Genomic DNA, 20207 nt, shown 5'->3' on the forward strand with positions numbered 1-20207 from the left:
AAGGAAAATATTTCATTGCATCAATTTATTTTTTAATTGTTTAAATTTTATTTTTTTGAGACAGAGTCTCACTCCGTCACCCAGGCTGGAGTTCACTGGTGATCTCAGCACACGGCAACCTTCATCTCCTGAATGCAAGCCATCCTCCCGCCACTGCGTGCCACCACGCTTGGCTAACTTTTGAAGTTTTTGTTTTGCACAGCTAGAGTCTCCCTATATTGCCCAAGTTGATCTTGAACGCCCAGGCTCAAGTGATCTGCCCACCTCAGCCTCCCAAAGTGCTGGGATTACAGGTGTAAGCCACCACACCTGGCTCCACTGCTTCAACTTTAAAAAAATAGATGTGAGTCAAAAAAATAAATAAATAAATAAAAAAGAAGGAAAGGTTGGGTGCGGTGGCTCATGCCTGTAATCCCAGCACTCTGGCACTTTGGGAGGCCAAGGCTGGCAGATCACAAGGTCAGGAGTTCAAGGCCAGCCTGGCCAACATGGTGAAACCCCATCTCTACTAAAAACACAAAATAATTAGCTAGCAGGCATGGTGGTGCATGCCTGCATGAGTCCCAGCTACTCAGGAGGCTGAGGCAGGAGAACTGCTTGAACAGGAGGTAGAGGCTGCAGTGGGGAAAGGCGAGATAATGCCACCCATTACTCCAGCCCTGAAGCTGATACAGCAAGACTCTGTCTCAAAAAGAAAAAAAGAAAGGGAAAAGCTGGGATTAGTGGCTCATGCCTTAATCCCAGCACTGAAGCTGGGGTGGAGGATCACTTGGGGCAGGAATTCAGCACCAGCCTACTCCAACACACAGCTAGATCCATTTCTATTTAAAAAAAAAGGGCGGGGTGGGAGGTGCTGGGCACGGTGGCTCATGCCTGTAACTCCAGCACTTTGGGAGGCTGAGGTGGGCGGATCACAAGGTCAGGAGATAGAGATCATCCTGGCTAACACTGTGAAACCCCGTCTCTACTAAAAATAAAAAAAAAATTAGCCAGGCATGGTGGCAGGCGCCTGTAGTCCCAGCTACTTGGGAGGCTGAGATAGGAGAATGGCATGAACCCAGGAGGCGGAGCTTGCAGTAAGCCAAGATCACGCCACTGCACTCCAGCCTGGGCAACAGAGCGAGACTCCGTCTCAAAAAAAAAAAGGAAAAAATTATTTGCAATGTCAATCCCAGGCTCTAGCTCCCTTTATGAAAATTTTCTGCTACAAAATAAATCAACACTTGGCAATAAATCCCCTTATGTTCAGCATATGAAAGTAAAAATTATATTTTAACCAAATGATAGGCCGGGCTCGGTGGCTCAAGCCTGTAATCCCAGCACTTTGGGAGGCCGAGGCGGGCGGGGATCACGAGGTCAGGAGATCGAGACCATCCCGGCTAACATGGTGAAACCCCGCCTCTACTAAACTACAAAAACTAGCCGGGCCGGGCGTACTGCCTGTAATCCCAGCACTTTGGGAGGCCGAGATGGCATGGATCACGCAGGTCAGGAGATCGACCATGCTGGCTAACACGGTGAAACCCCGCTCTACTAAAAATACAAAAAATTAGCCGGGCTTAGGTGGCGTGGCGCCTGTGGTCCCAGCTACCGGGAGGTCTGAGGCGGAGAATGGCGTGGAACCCGGGAGGCAGCGGAGCTTGCGAGCTGAGATCCGCTACCACTGCACTCCAGCTCTGGCGAGCATAGAGCTGCAGACCTCGTCTCAAAAAAAAAAAAAAAAAAAAAATATTTTAACCAAATGACATTCTAGTTGCAAATTAAAAACCTGATTAGCGAATAGTAAACAGGTATGTCAGGACATGTTCCACTAAAGTAAACAGTAGGTCAGGCACGGTGGCTTACACCTATAATCTTAGCACTTTGGGAGGCTGAGGCAGGCACATCGCTTGAGCCAAGTTTGAGACCAGCCTGAGCAACACAGCAAGACCACATCACTATTTTTTTTTTTTTTTAATTAAAAAAATTATGGCCAGGCACGGTGGCTCACCCCTATAATCCCAGCACTTCGGGAGGCCAAGACGGTCGGATTGCTTGAGTCCAGGAGTTCGAGACCAGCCTGGGCAACATGGCTAAACCGATCTCTATTAAAAACACAAAAATTAGCCAGGCATGGTGGTATATGCCTATAATCCCAGCTACCTGGGAGGCTGAGGCACGAGAATCACTTGAACCCAGGAGGTGGAGGTTGCGGTGAGCCGAGATCATGCCACTGCACTCCAGCCTTGTCAAGAGTGAGACTCTGTCTCAAAAAATTATAAATTATAAATTATATATATAAAAAAAATAAACAACAGATGACAAGAAATTGCTTGTCTAACATGCTGGGTATGTTTCACCCAAGAATAATAAACTGTGCTTCCCGAAGTGTGTTTGGTGAAAAGACTAGGCCCAGTGAGAAGAAGCCATTTCAACTGTACAACCATGAATACAAACAAGTGAACTAGAAGGTCACATTACTGCAAAGTGAACTAGGAGGCCACACTACTGCAAAATGTGCTAAAAAAAAATTAACAGACCTCAGCATAATGAAAAAGGAGAAAAAGCACATTCTCTTCCTGAAGAACTCTGCTTATTGTATACAGGTCAACTCAGGTAATTGAAGGGTAGCATTTAGGATGTCAAATCTTGTTTACCTGAAGCATGGACTTGGGGTGAGGCAGATCTTCTCCTTGATAAATTTTAATATATGCCTTAAAATATAAACATAAAAACTGCTATAAAATGTTATTCAGTTATATCTTACTCATAATTAATTTTTAGAAAGTGACCATACAACTGCATTTTCCTAAACACTTAGATCAACAACCAGGAATTAGCAAAAACACACCACACACCTTTGAGTGCATGTTAGCATTTTTAGTTAACTAAAAATGTTCTCAAGCAGCACAAACCTACAGAGGCTAGGATTCCCATCCAGCTCCCCATGCACGCTGACCTCACCACTACCTGTGGGCAGAGTGACCATCCGCCTTGAGGTAGTCGTGTCACATCTAGGTGCCGTCTCCTCCTACTCACAGCAACTTCCTAACCACCTCCTGTCCACACCATCTTCCTTGAGGAACAATCTTCCTTTAGTCACAGCTAATTGCTCCTCTAAGAGAGTGCAAAGAACATCCATTTGGTTCTTAGACCAATACTGCCACCCAATGGCCCACTCCCGGAAGGACACCAAGGTCTCTGAAAATGCCTTTCACCATCTCCCCCCAAAAATTTTAAGTTTCACAATATTTAAATTCAACTTGATTTACAAGTTAGATCAGCTTTACCAAAAATCAAAAATTTTAATAATTAAAAGCCATATTTACCTTAAAATACTCCAATAGTCCCCGACAGGTGACCTTTGAGCCATTGATCTCCTTTTCCATTAACTTAGATGGGTTTAATACATACGGTATCAGTACCTGTAACTGCTCTTTGAATTCACCAGCAATATCTGTTCACAGGACCACAAAGAAGGAAAAAATAAGCCAAACAGCCTTATTCAACCAAAGTGAACATAAAATGCAATCTTCCCAGTCTAGTGCTTTTAACATTGGTTGTTGAAAGTGGGAGAGAAGCCGGCCTGGTGGCTCCTGCCCATAATCCCAGCACTTTGGAAGGCTGAGGCGGGTGGATCGCCTAAGGTCAGGAGACCAGCCTGACCAACATAGTGAAACCCCGTCTCTACTAAAAATAGAAAAACTAACCGGGCATGGTGGTGGGTGCCTGTAATCCTAGCTACTCAGGAGGGTGAGACAGGAGAATCACTTGAACCCAGGAGGAGGAGGTTGCAGTGGGCTGAGATTGCACCATTGCACTCCGGCCTGGGCAACAAGAGTGAAACTCCACCTCAAGAAAAAAAAAAAAACGTGGGAGAGAATAAGGGGTCTGAGACTATGTTTTGACACTTTCTAGCTATGACCAAGTTGCTGATAGATCTCTGTCCCAATGTACCTTCATTTTTCTCCTTCCCCACTGTAGTAGAAAGTCTTCTCTAGTTCAAAATAGAATACTATATATGCAGAATATCCTTATCTTGGTTTTCACTCTGGGATATCTGGTCTACTCCCTAGCCTTTCAAGAAATTTCACTTTTTAATAATTTGATGGCCGTGCGCAGTGACTCACGCCTGTAATCCCAGCACTCTGGGAGGTCAAGGCAGGTGGATCAGGAGTTCAAGACCAGTCTGGCCAAGATGGTGAAACCCCATCTCTACTAAAAATGCAAAAATTAGCCGGAGGTGGTGGCGGGCACCTGTAATCCCAGCTACTTGGGAGGCTGAGGCAGAGAACAGCTTGAACCCGGGAGGCAGAGGTTGCAGTGAGCCAAGATCGCACCACTGCACTCCAGCCTGGGCAACAGAGTGAAACTCCATCTCAAAAAAAAAAAAGAATTTCATTAACAAGGTCTACAACAGGTCAATTTTCAACCTCTCAAGTTGTCTCAGACCTTTGCCACGCCCTCACACTACTCTTTTAAATCAATTAGAAATCACTGGTCATCCATTTGATTTATTCTTGTTAATTTTTTTAATGTTAAAACAAGAAGTACCTGTCCCTCATTATATTTATTTTCTATTATCTCCTCAGAGACCCTTGGAACCACCCCAAAATGAAAAGAACACTAACTCAAGAAAGGTGACAGATTCTCTGCAGTTTCTACAAGGTTTCCATAGAGGGATCAGGAGAACCATTAAATAGAGTTCTTTCCTCAAAGTAAGAATTATTGGCTGGTCCAACTACAAAGACACAGGAGAATTAAAATACAGAAAAGCTGATTTACATAATCTTCTAACATCTTCTTGGGTTCCCAGCTATACACTGAAAAAAAAAGCAGGTAGGAGCCCACATCAAATAAGAACTCTTCAATACTCCACCAACAGACTATAACATGAAAAATAAAACTAAAATTTTAAGAAAAGCATGGGAAAAGTACTTTACAACCTTGTAGGGAAAAAGTATAAAAGTATACATAATAGGCCATTTCTGTACACATTCACATTTGCTTTCATATACTAAAGAAACTCTGAAAGCCTACAAAAATGGAAGAGAGACTTTTCACTGAGTACTTTTTAATCCTTTGCAACATTTTAAACATGTGAATGTATTATATATTCAAAAAACCTTTTTGTATGGTTTCAATTTCCATCACACTGAAAGACTGAGTGTTTCAAAAATACCTCACACAAGTAGTAGTAGCAGGATCCAGATGCTACACTTGCCACTTTAACAAGCTGTACAGACCCTATATGCTACTCATGTTTCTATGAAGCCTACACCAAAATAACAGTTTTAAAATCAGAATAGACAAGAACTGTCTCATAACAGAAACAATCTCAATCTTCAATGGTGTCAAAGAAGACTGTGCCCTATAAACCCTCCTGTGTAATTTCTAACTAAACAACTCAGTAGTTACTGTATTAGGTCTCCCTGTGACAGTAAATAGGAAGATGACAATTTTCTTTATGCTGACAACACAGTCATCCTGCATCTGATGAAAAGTATTCTCAAAGAGCAGCTATTCTAGGCCTAGCGTGGTGGCTCGCACCTGTAATCCCAGCACCTTGAGAGGCCAAGGGGGGCAGATTGCTTGAGGCCAGGAGTTCAAGACCAGCCTGGCCAACATGGTGAAATCCCGTTTCTACTAAAAATACAAAAATTATCCAGGTGTGGCAGTGCACTCCTGCAATCCCAGTTACTCGGGAGAATGTGGCACAGGAATCGCTTGAGCCCGGGAGGCGGAGGTGGCAGTGAGCTGAGATTGCACCACTGCACTCCAGCCTGGGCAACAGAGTGCAGACAAGACTCTGTCTCAAAAAACAAACAAACAAACAAACAAAAACAACAACAAAAACTCAGCAGCTATGCTAGCTAATTACTGCAAGAAACAGCAGCTCAGTATCAGTTATACCAAAACTAAGATCATGTTTGGCAGGCATCTACCTCTAAATAAGTGGTTGATCTTTAAAACTAAAATAAAACCACTGGAATAATTCCTAAAGTATCTGGGGGAACATTTGCAGAAATAGTTTCAGAATGTAGTTCTTATGAAATTTAAATGTTCCACAAAAATTACATTTTAAGTTCTTTTTATGGATTAGCCCTAACAACCTCAGGCTAATGTTGTCTTTTCCAAGTTACATGGAACAGGACTGCAGAATCTCAACCATGGAACTGCACAAGTATATACCTGAGAAAATATAATGTCTATCTTTTTTTTTAATTCTGAAAACTACATTAGTTCTACTAACAGGTCTCCTACAATAAAACGTGTGTGGTTCTCAAGCTAGCACTTGCCAAATACAAATCACCTGCTACTTGCAATTTAGCATCCAATTTACTCTTCACTCAAAACCTTTCAATATCCTGGTTAAGAGGTTCCCTAAAATTCCAAATCTAAGATGTACATAAACCTTTGCAGAGCTAGTAAGAATTCTTCATGAACAATCCTCATAAAAATTGTAGTTCCTGAAATAAACACAGAGGGCAGGCTTTTAACATATTTTTAACATTTTAAAGTTAGGCAAAGAAGCAAATTTTTATTTTTCAAATCTTTCCATTTAAAAAAGTACTGGCTGGGCGTGGTGGCTCATGCCAGTAATCCCAACACTTTAAGAAGTTGAAGTGGGAGGTGGGAGGATCACTTGAGGTCAGGAGTTCGAGACCAGCCTGGGCAACATAGGGAGATCCTGTCTCTACAAAAAATAAAAAAATTAGCCAGGCATAGTGATGCTAAAAAAGCCAGGGCTACTGAACTTTAAGAAACTCTGCCTACTCCCTGAATAGCATGATAAAAATGAAAACAAACTTTAAAGCAATGCATTGGAGTATTAAAATTGAAACTATGGAAGAATGCCATTTGTGTGTGTTTATACAGGATAATCACTAGGAGTCACTCTAATTCATCCTCTCCTAACACCTCCATTTAAGAATTCCACTGGACACATTCCCCATCAGTGATGAACAAATCCGAGTTCAGGTTGGTAAAAGTACAACTAATAATGGAGCATTATAATCCTAAACAATATATTACCTAGAGACACACATACACACACTCAACTTTCTCTCCCTACTCAGCTCTGAAAACTCCCTTGAAACTACTTTTCAGGTAAAAGATTCTAGGTCCAGTGCTTGCCAAGCAGATTTCTCTCCCAAAGCAATAATCTTAGATCTTTCAATTGCCATGAAACAGGCCAGGGAAGTCTCCTCCTCAGGAAAGCTGCCAACCATGTAAAAATATCAGAGAAGTGACAAATAAAAGGTAAAGGTTAAGTCTCTTTAACTCAGTTTCTTTGCAATATTAAGATCAGCTGGAATGAAAATCTTGCGTTGAACATTCATTTTCTTGGATCAACTAAATCAAATAGGTTAAAAATGATGCACTTTATATTTAATATAAGGCTATGAAAACCATTCACTTCAAAACCTTTTAGTAGTAACTAAACAGTACATATCCTCTAAATGATTTCCTCCATATAACAGAAGAACCCCTATTTTAGCCCAGTATGGGTTTGGAGCAACAAGAACTTGGATGCAGATCTGCACCTCACCACTTACTAGCAGAGCAATTTGAGCAAGTTACTTAACCTTCCTCCTTTTCCTTAACTATTTTTGCCATTTTCCTCACATATAAGATAAAGGAAATTACATCAACTTCATGGAATTACTGGGAGCATAAGTATCAAAGTACCTAGCAATAGTGTTGCAAACATTACCAGCAATCTGAGAGACTCGGATAAGCTTATTAATGAGTGCTCAGTTTAACACATGTGTAAATCAAGGGCCAGCCATTTAATGACTCAAGGCCTTAATGAAAAAGGAACAAAAATAAGATAATGGAGCCCAAGAGTCCCAACTACAATTCCTCTCACCTACCACTTAGTTAGCACTTCCTGACATTAGCACATGACCCAGCATCAGGTTTTGCTATAATCACAAATAAGATGAAAATAATAGCTCTGCTATGCATCATGCTGCCTTCCCTTGGGAAGTTAATTTTACTTAATATTAGCTGACTAATGTTTAGTCTTCCTTTATTTAGTATTTGTATCTCTTGTAAACCAACAACCATAACGAGTCTCTTAGAAAGACTACTAATGGATATGAACACCACCATTACAGGTGGAGAAGTCAAGGCAAACTAATTCTGATGGGTGCATTAAGTCAGGAGCAAAATCTGAACTAGACTTTAAATACTACTGTAAGACAGCACACCATTTTTCTTAAGCATTCACTTGATTTGTAAGTGATTAATTATTTTTAATTTCAAAGATCAAATCACATGTTTAAAGTAACACTTGGAACACACCTTTTAATTTCCCATCAAAGTCAGGGCTTGTGGCCACCTGGAGTCCTGGATGTGGTAAGAGAAAGCAGGTGACGTCGGAGAAACATGAGTGAATGTGATTTCGAACATTCTGAATTTCTTCATGTTGATGTTCCTTCACCTGCCAATGAAGACCAACACTTTATCAACCAAAAGTCCTCTGGTTTTCTTTACTAGGGACAACTAGTATAAGGACAAAGGTAAGAAGACTCCTCCACTCTGATGGATCATGGTGGCCAAATGAGAAAACTCAGAACCCTAAGAAGCAATAAACACACAAATCTGATTACCCATGGCTTGACTCCTATAGCTAACAAATCAGGTGCAGAAGAGTTTCTTTAAAAAGAGTATTACACAAGGGGTAATACTTGGTTTGTGCGGATGAAGGAGGATCTAACCAATTAGTAGTGACAGACAAAGGATTCCTGTGTTTTGGTTTGGGGGAACAGGTTAGGCCTGTTTATCCCAAAATAAGTAAAAATTTTGAATAAGAATAACATAACTAAGATTCTGAGTGTGACTTCTAAAGACACATATAGAACTTGGTTTAAAATGTAAAATGGAAATTATAATCAAAGCTTGGGCACTGGCCCAGAGTTTTCTTCTACAGTTCCTGTGCATTGTATATACAGGTTCTTCAATCTTATCAGGAATAAATAATATTAGCTTGCATTAAGATTCATATATAGTTAATGTACTCAATATCATTTCCAATAATTGCTTTAAACACAATAGCCAAAGGCAAATGAGAAAGCTATCACTACTTTGAGATAATTCCTCAGAAGATTATAGTCCCACTTACCTGTAAACGCTTATCCAAAAATGCCATCCCTCCTTGGAGTCCGTAGCTGTATTCATAAGGGAAACTCCAATCTCTAACCAAAAACATCAGTGTCTATTTAAGAAAAGAGCAGAACATATTTTAACATGCATAAACACATTTTCAAGAGAACAACTGCAATACATCTTTGCATAATACCAGCTTCTAAAAAGGGGGTAAAGATATGTACTGAAGGATTTACTTTTTTTTCTTTCTTTTTTTTTTAAGAGGTTGGGCCTTGCTCCATCACTAAGGCTAGAGTGCAGTGGCATGATTATAGCTCACTGTAGCCTAGAATTCCTGGGTTCAAGTGATCCTTTCACCTCAGCCTCCTAAGTAGCCGGGACTACAAGCACATGCCACTACACCTGGCTTATTTTTTATTTTTATTTTTTGTATAGACGAGGTCTTGCTCTGTTGCCCAGGCTGGTCTTGAACTCCAGGCCTCAAGCAATCCTGCGGCCTTGGCCTCCCAAAGTGCTGGGACTACAGGTGTGAGCCACCACACCCAGCCAGATTTATCTATTCTATAATGTCTTAGAAGTTTTACAAATACTGGAAGGACATGTTTAAGCCAAATATGAGGTCAATATATCCTATCTGCTATTTTTGTTCCACGGGTTAGTAGGAACGGAAGGAAGACATTAACGAGAAAACGGTAAATTTGGGACTCTGCCTTAAAGAAATCTATGGGAAATGTAGTAAAGGACAAAAGAGAAAACCACATGGCACCAGCTAATCATAAAATCAGATCTGCGGCCGGGCACAGTGGCTTACGCCTGTATCCCAGCTACTCGAGAGGCTGAGACATGAGAATCACTTGAATCCAGGAGGCGGAGGTTGCAGTGAGGTGAGATCACACCACTGCTCTCCAGCCTGGGTGACAGAGCGAGACTCAGGAGTCTCAAAAATCAGATCTGCTTTCCAGCATGAAAGGGCCACGGCCCGGTGGCAGTGGCTCAAGCCTGTACCAATCCCAGCAGCACTGGGAGGCGGTGGTGGATCCTGAGGTCAGGAGGTCCCGAGACTATCCTGGCTAGCATGGTGAAACCCTGTCTCTACTAAAAATACAAAGCAGCAGTGGTGGGGCGGGCCTGTAGTCCCTCAGCTGCTTGGGAGGCTGGCCGGGGAGAAGCGTTGTGAACCAGGAGGGAGCTTGTAGTGAGCGAGATCACGCCACTGCATCTCCAGCCCTGGGAGACCTGTGGTCCGTCTCAAAAGGAGCCCAGCCACAGTGGCTCAGGCCTATAATCCCTTTACTTTGGGAGGCCAAAGCAGTGGATCACCTGAGGTCAGGAGTTTGAGACCAGCCTGGTCAACATGATGAAACTCCATCTCTACAAAAAATACAAAAAATTAGCTGGGCGCCTGTAATCCCAGCTACTCAGGAGGGGGAGGCGGGAGAATTGCTTGAATCTGGGAGGCAGAGATTGCAGTGAGCCAAGATCGTGCCAGTGTACTCCAGCCTGGACAAAATTTTAGATAGAAACTCCATCTCAAAAAAAATAAATTAGAAAAGAAAAGAAATAAGGCTTACACACTGAAAGCACCTCTAATCCCGTTGATTGAGGCTGCTGTGCTTCCTCATTCTCAAGAAACACTGAACTAAAGCAGAGGTCAGCAAAGAAAAGAGAGAGAGACAGAGAGAGAGAGAGAGAGAGAGAGAGAGACAGAGAGAGAGAGAGACAGAGACAGTGTTGAGATGGTCTTGCTTTGTTACCCAGGCTGGATTGCAGTGGCACGATCATGGCTCACTGCAGCCTTGACCTCCTAGGCTTAAATAATCCTCCTACCTCAACCCCACCAAGTAGCTGGGACTGCAGGCGTGCACAACCTTTTCTTTTTCTTTTTTCGTTTTTTTTTTTTTTTTTTTGAGACAAAGTCTTGCTCTGTCACCCAGGTTGGAGTACAGTGGCATGATCTCAGCTCACTGTAACCTTCACCTACCAGGCTCAAGCAACTCTCCTGCCTTAGCCTCCTGAGTAGCTGAGATTACAGGCACCCGCCACCATGCCAGCTAATTTTTATATTTTTAGTAGAGACAGGTTCCATGTTGGCCAAGTTGGTCCCGAACTCTTGACCTTAGGTGATCTGCCTGCCTTGGCCTCTCAAAGTGCTGGGATTACAGGCGTAAGCCAAAATGCCCAACCCAGAGAGTTTATTTTTTAAGTAATTACTCAACTCTGCCATTGCAGCAGGAAAGCAGTCACAGACAGTACAAAGACAAATGAGCATGGCTGTGTTCCACTAAAATTTTATCTATAGACACTGACATTTGAATTTCAGATAATTTACATGTCATAAAATAGTATTGCTCATTTTTTTCAACCATTTAAAAATGTAAAAACTATTCTTAGCTCACAGTCATAAAAACAGGTGGCAGGCTAGATTTGGCCTATGAGCTGTAGTCTGCTGATCTGTGAACAAAAACAAATATATGAATTATATTTAAAATAAATATTCTAACCTGGAAAGGCTTTTGGAAAATTTCATCCATTGCCAGACGACCGTATTCTGTGAAGAGCTTTAAAAAAGAAGCATTATGGTTTGTAAAGCAAATTACTTAAAATAGTTCTATGGCTTTTTTTTAGCAAAGTATTCATTATATTTATATTGATACCAGGGTTCTACAGTTTCAAAAGCCCACAGGAGTCATGAACCTTAAAATCATCTTGGTTATTCCCTGCTCACATCCCACATCCCAATTCATCAGCAAATCCAGAATCCAGCCACTCACTATGTCCATGTGGCTTGGAATACTGCAATAGTCTCCTAACTGCCTCAGCTCGTGACTCCCTATGGGCTATTCTCAATGTAGCAACCACACTGACTCTGTTATAATATGGTTAGTCAGATCATATCATGGCTTTGCTCAAAACCCTGCAACTTCATTCAGTATTAAAGCCAGTCCTTACAGTGTGATGCTGCCACACTGGCCCTCCTTCCTGTTCTTCAAACATACAGGGCACACTGCTGCCTTAGGACCTTCATACTGGCTCCTCCCACTAACTGTAAGTTCTTCTCCCAAATATCCTTCCTCATGATCTGCTCCCTCACTTCTTAAGGTCTTTCAAATGGCTCCTTCTCAGTGAAGCCTTCCATGGCCATCTACCTAAAAAGATTACAAGTTTGCCAATAATATTTCCTACTTCGTGTCTTTAAAAAAAAAAAATTTTTTTTTTTTTTTTGAGACAAAGAGTTGTGCTCTGAGCTCTTGTTGCCCAGGCTGGAGTGTGATGGTGCGTGGCTCACTGTAACATCTGCCTCCCGGGTTCAGGCTATTCTCCTGACTCAGCCACCTGAGTAGCTGGGATTACAGGCATGTGCCACCACGCCCAGCTAATTTTGTATTTTTAGTAGAGAAGGGGTTTCTCCATGCTGGTCAGGCTGGTCTTGAACTCCTGACCCCAGGCGATCCACCCACCTTGGCCTCCCAAAGTGCTGGGATTACAGGCGTGAGCCACCACGCCCAGCCTTAAAAATTTTTTCTTAACATTTATCATTATCTAATGTACTATACCTCTTCTTGTCTTGGTTTGCATCTGTCTTTATACTAGCATTTAAACTCCATGAGGGCAGGGATATTTCTCTGTTTTGTGCACTACTGGATTTCCAGCAGCAAGAAAAGTATTAGGTCCATGATATTTATACCATTCAAATGACTGAATTCTTTAAGGTTAAGGTTTACATGTATATTTACCTCTATTTCTTCAGGAAGCCTCACTAAAAGCATAACAAAACAAAGTTTAAAAGTAAACAGGACAAAGCAGTCAGCAGAAAAGACCTGTCAAAAACATTCTGGATGGAAAATAGACAAATGAGAACTGTCTCAAGTTTTGGCTTTCTCTGTTCTGCTAAGAAATCTGGAAGAGACGGGGACCAACAAGGAAGAATAAATTATCTCAGTAGAATCCCTGAAATGCCCAGAAATTATAAGCATGCAATTACCTTACAGGAGGAGGTATAGGAGTGTGGCTGAAAACTAGGAAATATGTGAGTCTTAGGAGAAAGTATCTACATTCCCAGGTACCCCTCTCTAACCCCCATATTTTTCCTGCCTCCATAGAAGATGGGAAGTGTACTATTTGGAGCAGATTAAAAAAAAAAAAAAAATCTAGACTTAAATACCATACTCAGCTGAGGTTAGGAGTAAGTCTCGTACCTTCCTGGAAACAGGTACTTAAATCAAAGTCCACATAGTGAGCAGTGGGACTCCTTAGCCCTCTCACCCTACTGGTTGCCACAAGCTTCTACCCACCAAGGCAGGAATTTAAAGAAATTTTCTTCAGGGAAACTGACAACCCAAGAATAAATATCTGCAAAAAACAGACACTTAGGAGTTGGCAACAAAATAGCTAGATAACCTTGCTCAACCACCTACCTCGTTGTGATCCAAACCAGTACCTAAGGCCTACCCTCTTATCGAAGCTCCCAGTTGGATTGTTAGTGGCTCTCTCTTAAATAGGTAGTCAAGGACCACCAGTTAGATATTTGAGAAAAGCCTCTCAGCAGGTCTGGCCGCTGTGATTCACGCCTGTAATCCCAGCACTTCGGGAGGCCAAGGCGGGCGGATCACTTGAAGTCAGGAGTTCGAGACCAGCCTGGCCAACATGGCGAAACCCTGTCTCTACTAAAAATACAAAAATTAACTGGGCATGGTGGCACATGCCTGTAATCTCAGCTTCTCAGGAGGCTGAGGAAGGAGAATTGCTTGAGCCCAGGAGGTGGAGGCTGCAGTGAGCCAAGATCACACCACTGTACTCCAGCCTAGGTAGCAGAATGAGACGCTGTCTCTAAAAAAAAAAAAGCAAAAAAATAAAAATGCCAGGCATGGGGCTCACACCTGTAATCCTGGCACTTTGGGAGGATAAGGCAGGTGGATCACTTCAGGTTAGGGACTCAAGGTCAGTCTGACCAACATAGTGAAACCCTGTCTCTACTAAAAGTACAAAAAAATTAGCCAGGTGTGGTGGCACACACCTGCAGTCCCAGCTACTCGGGAGGCTAAGGCAGCAGAATTGCTTGAACTTGGGAGGCAGAGGTTGCAGTGAGCCAAGATTGTGCCACTGCACTCCAGCCTGGGCAACTAAGGGAGACTCCATCTCAAAAAAATAAAAATAAAAATAAAAAGTACTAAAAATCCAGGTTAGGTGGGAAACTTATTTGGAAGAAAAACATGCCTTCAACTGACAGGAAGCTTTTTATAGGCTTATTTACCCCCATTTTATTGGTCATATATTTCACTGAAGAAATATTAATGTGTTTAATCAGAAGGTTCTTCATGAACATCAACACCCAGCTAATTTTTGTATTTTTAGTAGAGATGGGATTTCTCCATGTTTGCCAGGCTGGTCTCGAACTCCTGACCTCATGATTCACCCGCCTCAGCCTCCCAAAGCGCTGGGATTACAGGCATGAGCCATCACACCCAGCTGTGATTTGTTTTTTTACATCAAAATATTTAATCTATCTGGTCTATCTGGAATTTTTGTATATAGTACAAGGTAGAAATATAATTTTCTTTTCTTTTTTTTTTTTTTTTTTTGAGACAGAGTCTCATTCTGTCACCCAGACTGGAGTGCAGTGGTGTACTCTTGGCTCACTTCAACATTTGCCTCCCAGGTTCAAGTGATTCTCAGGCCTCATCCTCCCAAGTAGCTGGGATTATAGGCTTGCACCACCACGCCCAGCTAATTTTTTTTTTTTTTTTTTTTTTTGGTACTTTTAGTAGAGACAGGGTTTCACCACGTTGGCCAAGCTGGTCTCGAACACCTGAACTCAGGTGATCAGCCTGCCTCAGCATTCCAAAGAGGAATATAATTTCAAATTTATCTAAATACATAGCCAACTGTCCTAACACCATTTATTGACTGATCTATCCTTTATGGTATATGTGTATATATTCTTAAGTAGAATAAAATACATAAAAATGTAGCATATCATAAGTATAGTGCATTGATCTATTTTTTCCTGAACCAATGCCATGTTCTTGTAATTACAGATTTATAATATGTACTAAGTCAATTATCTCATATTTCCTCTGTAGTTTTCTTGGCTGTTTTACAATTTAACTTTCCAAATGAATTTCACAACAATTCTGTCAAGTTCCCAAAATAACACCTTTATGATTTTGTTTAGTGGGGAAGAACTGACAACTTTATAATTCTCAGTCTAAAATGAGATGTTTATAACACACTGCAGTGTCTGTAATAGTACAGAGTAAAAGCAATAAATATATGTTGGCTATTATCATCCCCATATAGAAGAAACAAGGCATATTTCTGCATGTTAAATATTTTACATGCCTCATACAATTCTGAAGTGCTCCATATAGATCTTTTTTAAGTTTATTCTGTTTTCATTATTTTGTTGCTATAGTCAATTTTTTCCATTACCTTTTTAAATTGGTTATTGTTAGTAGAGAGGAAAACCTAATGATTTTGTATCTGTATTTTGTGATGGAGACCTTAATTATTTTTTAAGCTCCAAATAATTTTCTAGTTGATTCTTATGGATTTCCAGGCACATAAACATATTATTTTCTCCTCTGTAACATTTATATTACACAGTTGTTGAGTCCACCAACAGCCTTGTCATGTGAAATAAGGTGAATTACATAACTGCATCATAATCTACTTACTTCCTCTTATGGGTTGAATTGTGTCTCTAAGAAAAACATGCTAAAGTCCTAGCACCTGGTACCTGTGAATGTGACCTTGCATATATCTACAGCACTTGGCCCTCTACCTCATACAAGGTAAGCATTCGAAAAATGGTTGAAAGGAAGGAGCTTAGAAAGGAATAAATTTCAGGTGAAAGGGTGGCCAACTCAAGTTGTGATGGAAGTTTTACAGAGCAACAGCTCTCAACCACTGAGTCATGGCACTGGTATAGAACTACCAATTATGAAGTAAAGCAACTGCCATAAGCAACATTAAGGACTGAAGTTTAGGAGGAAATTTCCTTGTTTTTTTAAATAAATATAAAATAGAACTAATTCAAGGTAATCCCTATAATAATGACACCCTTACTCACTCACATTCTTATGCTTTCTTGAATGTCAGTGGGAGAAGTAGCATTAGAGCAATATACCAGGAATTGCATCCAACCCTGGAATACTCATGAAAGAGCATTTTGTGGGAAAAACAGATAAGAACTGCTGCTATTAAAAAGGAGAAAAAAATAGGCCAGGCGCGGTGGCTCACGCCTGTAATCCCAGCACTTTGGGAGACCGAGGCTGGTGGATCACGAGGTCAACAGTTTGAGACCAGCCTGACATGGTGAAATCCCGTCTCTATTAAAAATACAAAAATCAGGCCGGGCGCAGTGGCTCAAGCCTGTAATCCCAGCACTTTGGGAGGCCGAGGCGGGTGGATCACGAGGTCAGGAGATCGAGACTATCCTGGCTAACATGGTGAAACCCCATCTCTACTAAAAATACAAAAAACTAGCTGGGCGTGGTGGCGGGCGCCTGTAGTCCCAGCTACTTGGGAGGCTGAGGCGGGAGAATGGCGTGAACCCGGGAGGCGGAGTTTGCAGTGAGCCGAGATCACGCCACTGCACTCCAGCCTGGGAGACACAGCAAGACTCCACCTCAAAAAAAAAAAAAAAATTCAGCCAGGTGTGGTGGCACACACCTGTCTGTAATCCCAGCTTGCAGTGAGCCAAGATTGCACCATTGCACTCCAGCCTGGGGACAAGAGTAAGACTTCGTCTCAAAAAAAAAATCTATTCTGAACATGGCAGCCAGAATGATCCCTTTACAACATGTCAGGTAACATCATTGCTGATGACCCTCCCATGGCTCCCACCTTCCCCAGAGAAAAGACCCAGCATGAGTGGGATCTCACTGCCTCTCTGACTTCATCACTTAGCCCCTTCCTGTCACACTCTCCAATCCTACCCACTGGCCTCCTTGCCATTCCTTGATCTTGCCAAGCACACTCTCCGCAGGGTCTGTCTTCCAGCAGCTGCTCCTCTGCTGTAACAGTTTTCCACTCAAATGGATCTGGAGGACTCGCTTGCCCACTTTCTTTCATTCTCTGCTCAAATCATTAAGGCCTTCCTGGACTGCCCCTGCTCCACCCCACCAATGGATATACATAGTATAGAATTACTATGAACCAAAAACCTTCCTCTACATTTCAATCTTTTGCTAGAAACTACTCAGTCGTAAAATTTTTCTTAATCTTAAAACTTTTAAATAATATGCTGTTAAAATTGTTATGAGAAACATATACCTGCAGCTGTTGAAGATCATCTTCTTGAATGTTCTGGGATAAATTATAAATCTAGAAAACAAAAATCCAGATTGATACTATTCTGGCTTACTTCAAACAAATCCCAAATAAGCCTAAAGGGCTGACAGAAGCTTTGAACAATTAAAGACTTGCATATAAGAACATGAGGCCTGTTCAAACAGTAATATGACCTGTCTTTTGGAAAACTATGCACATAAGGTTGAAATCAAAAATTCTTCCTTTACAGTTTAAAATATAGTTTTCCTAGTTCTTATCAAATCTATAGTTTCTATATGATGTAATAGATATAAATTTCCATTTTTTGGACTTTTCTTGGAACACATTATATATAATTATGACCAAAGAGGAAAAATTCTTTGGCTCCTTCTCAAACTTTTAAGAGTTTAACTGACTCTACAGTTTCAAAATATTTATATATCATCACAGAAATTCTGTTAACAGAACAATAACCAAAGCTGTATTTCCTCCCTTTATCTTATTTCCTTTGCAAGCTTTTTTCCGAGTCAAGTGGTTTTTACCTGAACAGAACTAGTCATAGTGCTTAGAGCAAAGATGGTAGCACAGTCTTTCACAGTTGACTGGCTGTCAAATGCCCCCTGGGTATCCATCAGAACAACTGCAACCTAAAAAAAAGGAAAATACAAACAAAAGAGATTAAACTAAGAAGGAGGAAAATGTAAAGGAGAAATGGAAAAGTACAGGTAATATTTACGTGACCCTTAAGGACCTGCTTGTAGGTTCTGTACAACTATGTAGGTACTTTGCTTTTACTACAGCACTCTCCTAGAGATTATCCAGGAATACAGAGCAATATGGAAGGCAAAAATTGCCCCACCAATTGAAACAGTCAAAAGTTGAAAGCAATTAGCTCATTACCCAGCCAGGCTTTTGGATGATTTTTGTTGTTGAAAAAGAAACTAAAAAACACTCATCTTGGCCAGGTGTAGTGGCTCACACCTATAATATCAACACGTGGGAGGCCGTGGCGGCAGCATCACTTGAGCCCAGGAGTTCAATACCAGCCTGGGCAACATAGTGAGACCCTGTCTCTACACAAAATTTAAAAAATTAGGTCGGGCGCAATGGCTCATGCCTATAATCCCAGCACTTTGGGAGGGAGGCCAAGTCAGGTGGATCACTTGAGGCCAGGAGTTCCAGACCAGCCTGGCCAACACAGTGAAATCCTGTCTCTACCAAAAATACAAAAATCAGGACAGGCACAGTGGCTCACACCTGTAATCCCAGTACTTGTACTTTGGGAGGCCAAGGCAGGTGGATCACCTGAGGTCCAGAGTTCGAGATCAGCCTGGCTAACATGGCAAAACCCTGTCTCTACTAAAAATACAAAAAAAAAAAAAAAAATTATACGGGCGTGGTGGTGCACACCTGTAGTCCCAGCTACTCAGGAGGCTGAGGCAGGAGAATCACTTGAAGCCAGGAGGCAGAGGTTGCAGTGAGCCAAGACCACACTGCTGCACTCCAGCCTGGGTGACAGAGCGAGATTTTGTCTCAAAAAAAAAAAAAAAAAAAAAAAAAAAAAAACCTCTTTGGTATATACCCAAAGGAGCTGAAAACTTATATCTCAACAAAAACCAACACATGAGTATTTATAGGAGCTTTATTCTTAATTGTCAAAATTTGAAAGCAACCAAGATGTCCTTCAACAGGCAAATGGATGAACAAACTGATGCATTCATAATGTAGAATACTATTCAGCAATAAAAAGAAATGAACTATCAAGATACAAAAGAGTTGCAGAAATCTTAAAATCACATTGCTAAGTGAAAGAGGCCAATCTGAAAAGGCTGCATATTGTATGATTCTAACTATACGACATTCCGGTAGAGGTAAAACTATGGAGACAGTAAAAAGATCAGTGGAGGAGTTTGTGGGGAGGTAAGAAGAGAGGAACAGACAGGTACATTACAGAGAATGTTTAGAGCAGTGTGACTGTTCTGTATGATATAGTAATAGTGGGCACATATCACTATACACTTGTCAAAATCCAATGTACAACACAATGAGTGAGCCCTAAAGTAAACTATGTATGGGCTTTAACTAATGACACTATATTGGTTCAAATATTAATTGTAACAAATATATCACATTATTATAAGATATAATCAACAGAGCAAACTGAAGGAGGGTGTGGGAACTGGGCACTTTCCAATTAATTTTCCTGAAAACCTAAAACAAACAAAATAAAGATACGATTTTTTTTTTTTTTTTTGAGACGGAGTTTCACTCTGTCGCCCACGCTGGAGTGCAACGGCACAATCTTGGCTCACTGCAACCTCCAACTCCCACGTTCAAGCGATTCTCCTGCCTCAGCCTCCCGAGTAGCTGAGATTACAGCCATGAGCCACTATGCCCGGCTAATTTTTGTATTTTTAGTAGAGACAGGGTTTCACCATGTCGGTCAGGTTTGTCTCAAACTCCTGACCTCAGATGATCCACCAGCCTCGGCCTCCCAAAGTGCTGGGATTACAGGCGTGAGCCACCGCACCTGGTCTATTTTTTGGGGGGGCTTTTTTTTGAGACACAGTTTTACTCTTGTCACCTAGGCTGGAGTGCAATGGCGTGACCTTGGCTCACTGCAACCTCCATCTCCCAGGTTCAAGAGATTCTCCTGCCTCAGCCTCCTGAGTAGCTGGGATTACAGGTGCACACCACCACACCCGGCTAAATTATTGTATTTTTTGTAGAGATGGGGTTTCACCAAGTTGGCCAGGCTGGTCTCCAATTCCTGACCTCATGATCCGCATGCCTCGGCCTCCCTAAGTGCTGGGATTACAGGCATGAGCCACTGTGCCCAGCCA

The 20207-nt window shown here is 41.6% G+C and overlaps 1 protein-coding gene across 2 annotated transcripts in view; it reads right to left on the bottom strand.

Moving 5' to 3' along the window:
* The window catches only part of ATL3 (atlastin GTPase 3), a 45111-nt gene that overhangs the window by 4203 nt on the left and 20701 nt on the right, over positions 1–20207 (bottom strand). For both annotated transcript variants that reach the window (XM_003909649.5, XM_009185797.4), the window contains exons 4-10: positions 17907–18011; positions 17368–17418; positions 11595–11651; positions 9110–9202; positions 8290–8428; positions 3309–3436; positions 2637–2693 (exon numbers count right to left, since the gene is read on the bottom strand). In XM_003909649.5, the coding sequence (XP_003909698.1) occupies positions 2637–2693; positions 3309–3436; positions 8290–8428; positions 9110–9202; positions 11595–11651; positions 17368–17418; positions 17907–18011 (630 nt within the window). The remainder of the gene's footprint in view (positions 1–2636; positions 2694–3308; positions 3437–8289; positions 8429–9109; positions 9203–11594; positions 11652–17367; positions 17419–17906; positions 18012–20207) is intronic.

Source organism: Papio anubis, chromosome 12 (genome assembly GCF_008728515.1).
Source record: "Papio anubis isolate 15944 chromosome 12, Panubis1.0, whole genome shotgun sequence".
In the NCBI taxonomy this organism is placed as follows: Eukaryota; Metazoa; Chordata; class Mammalia; order Primates; family Cercopithecidae; genus Papio; species Papio anubis.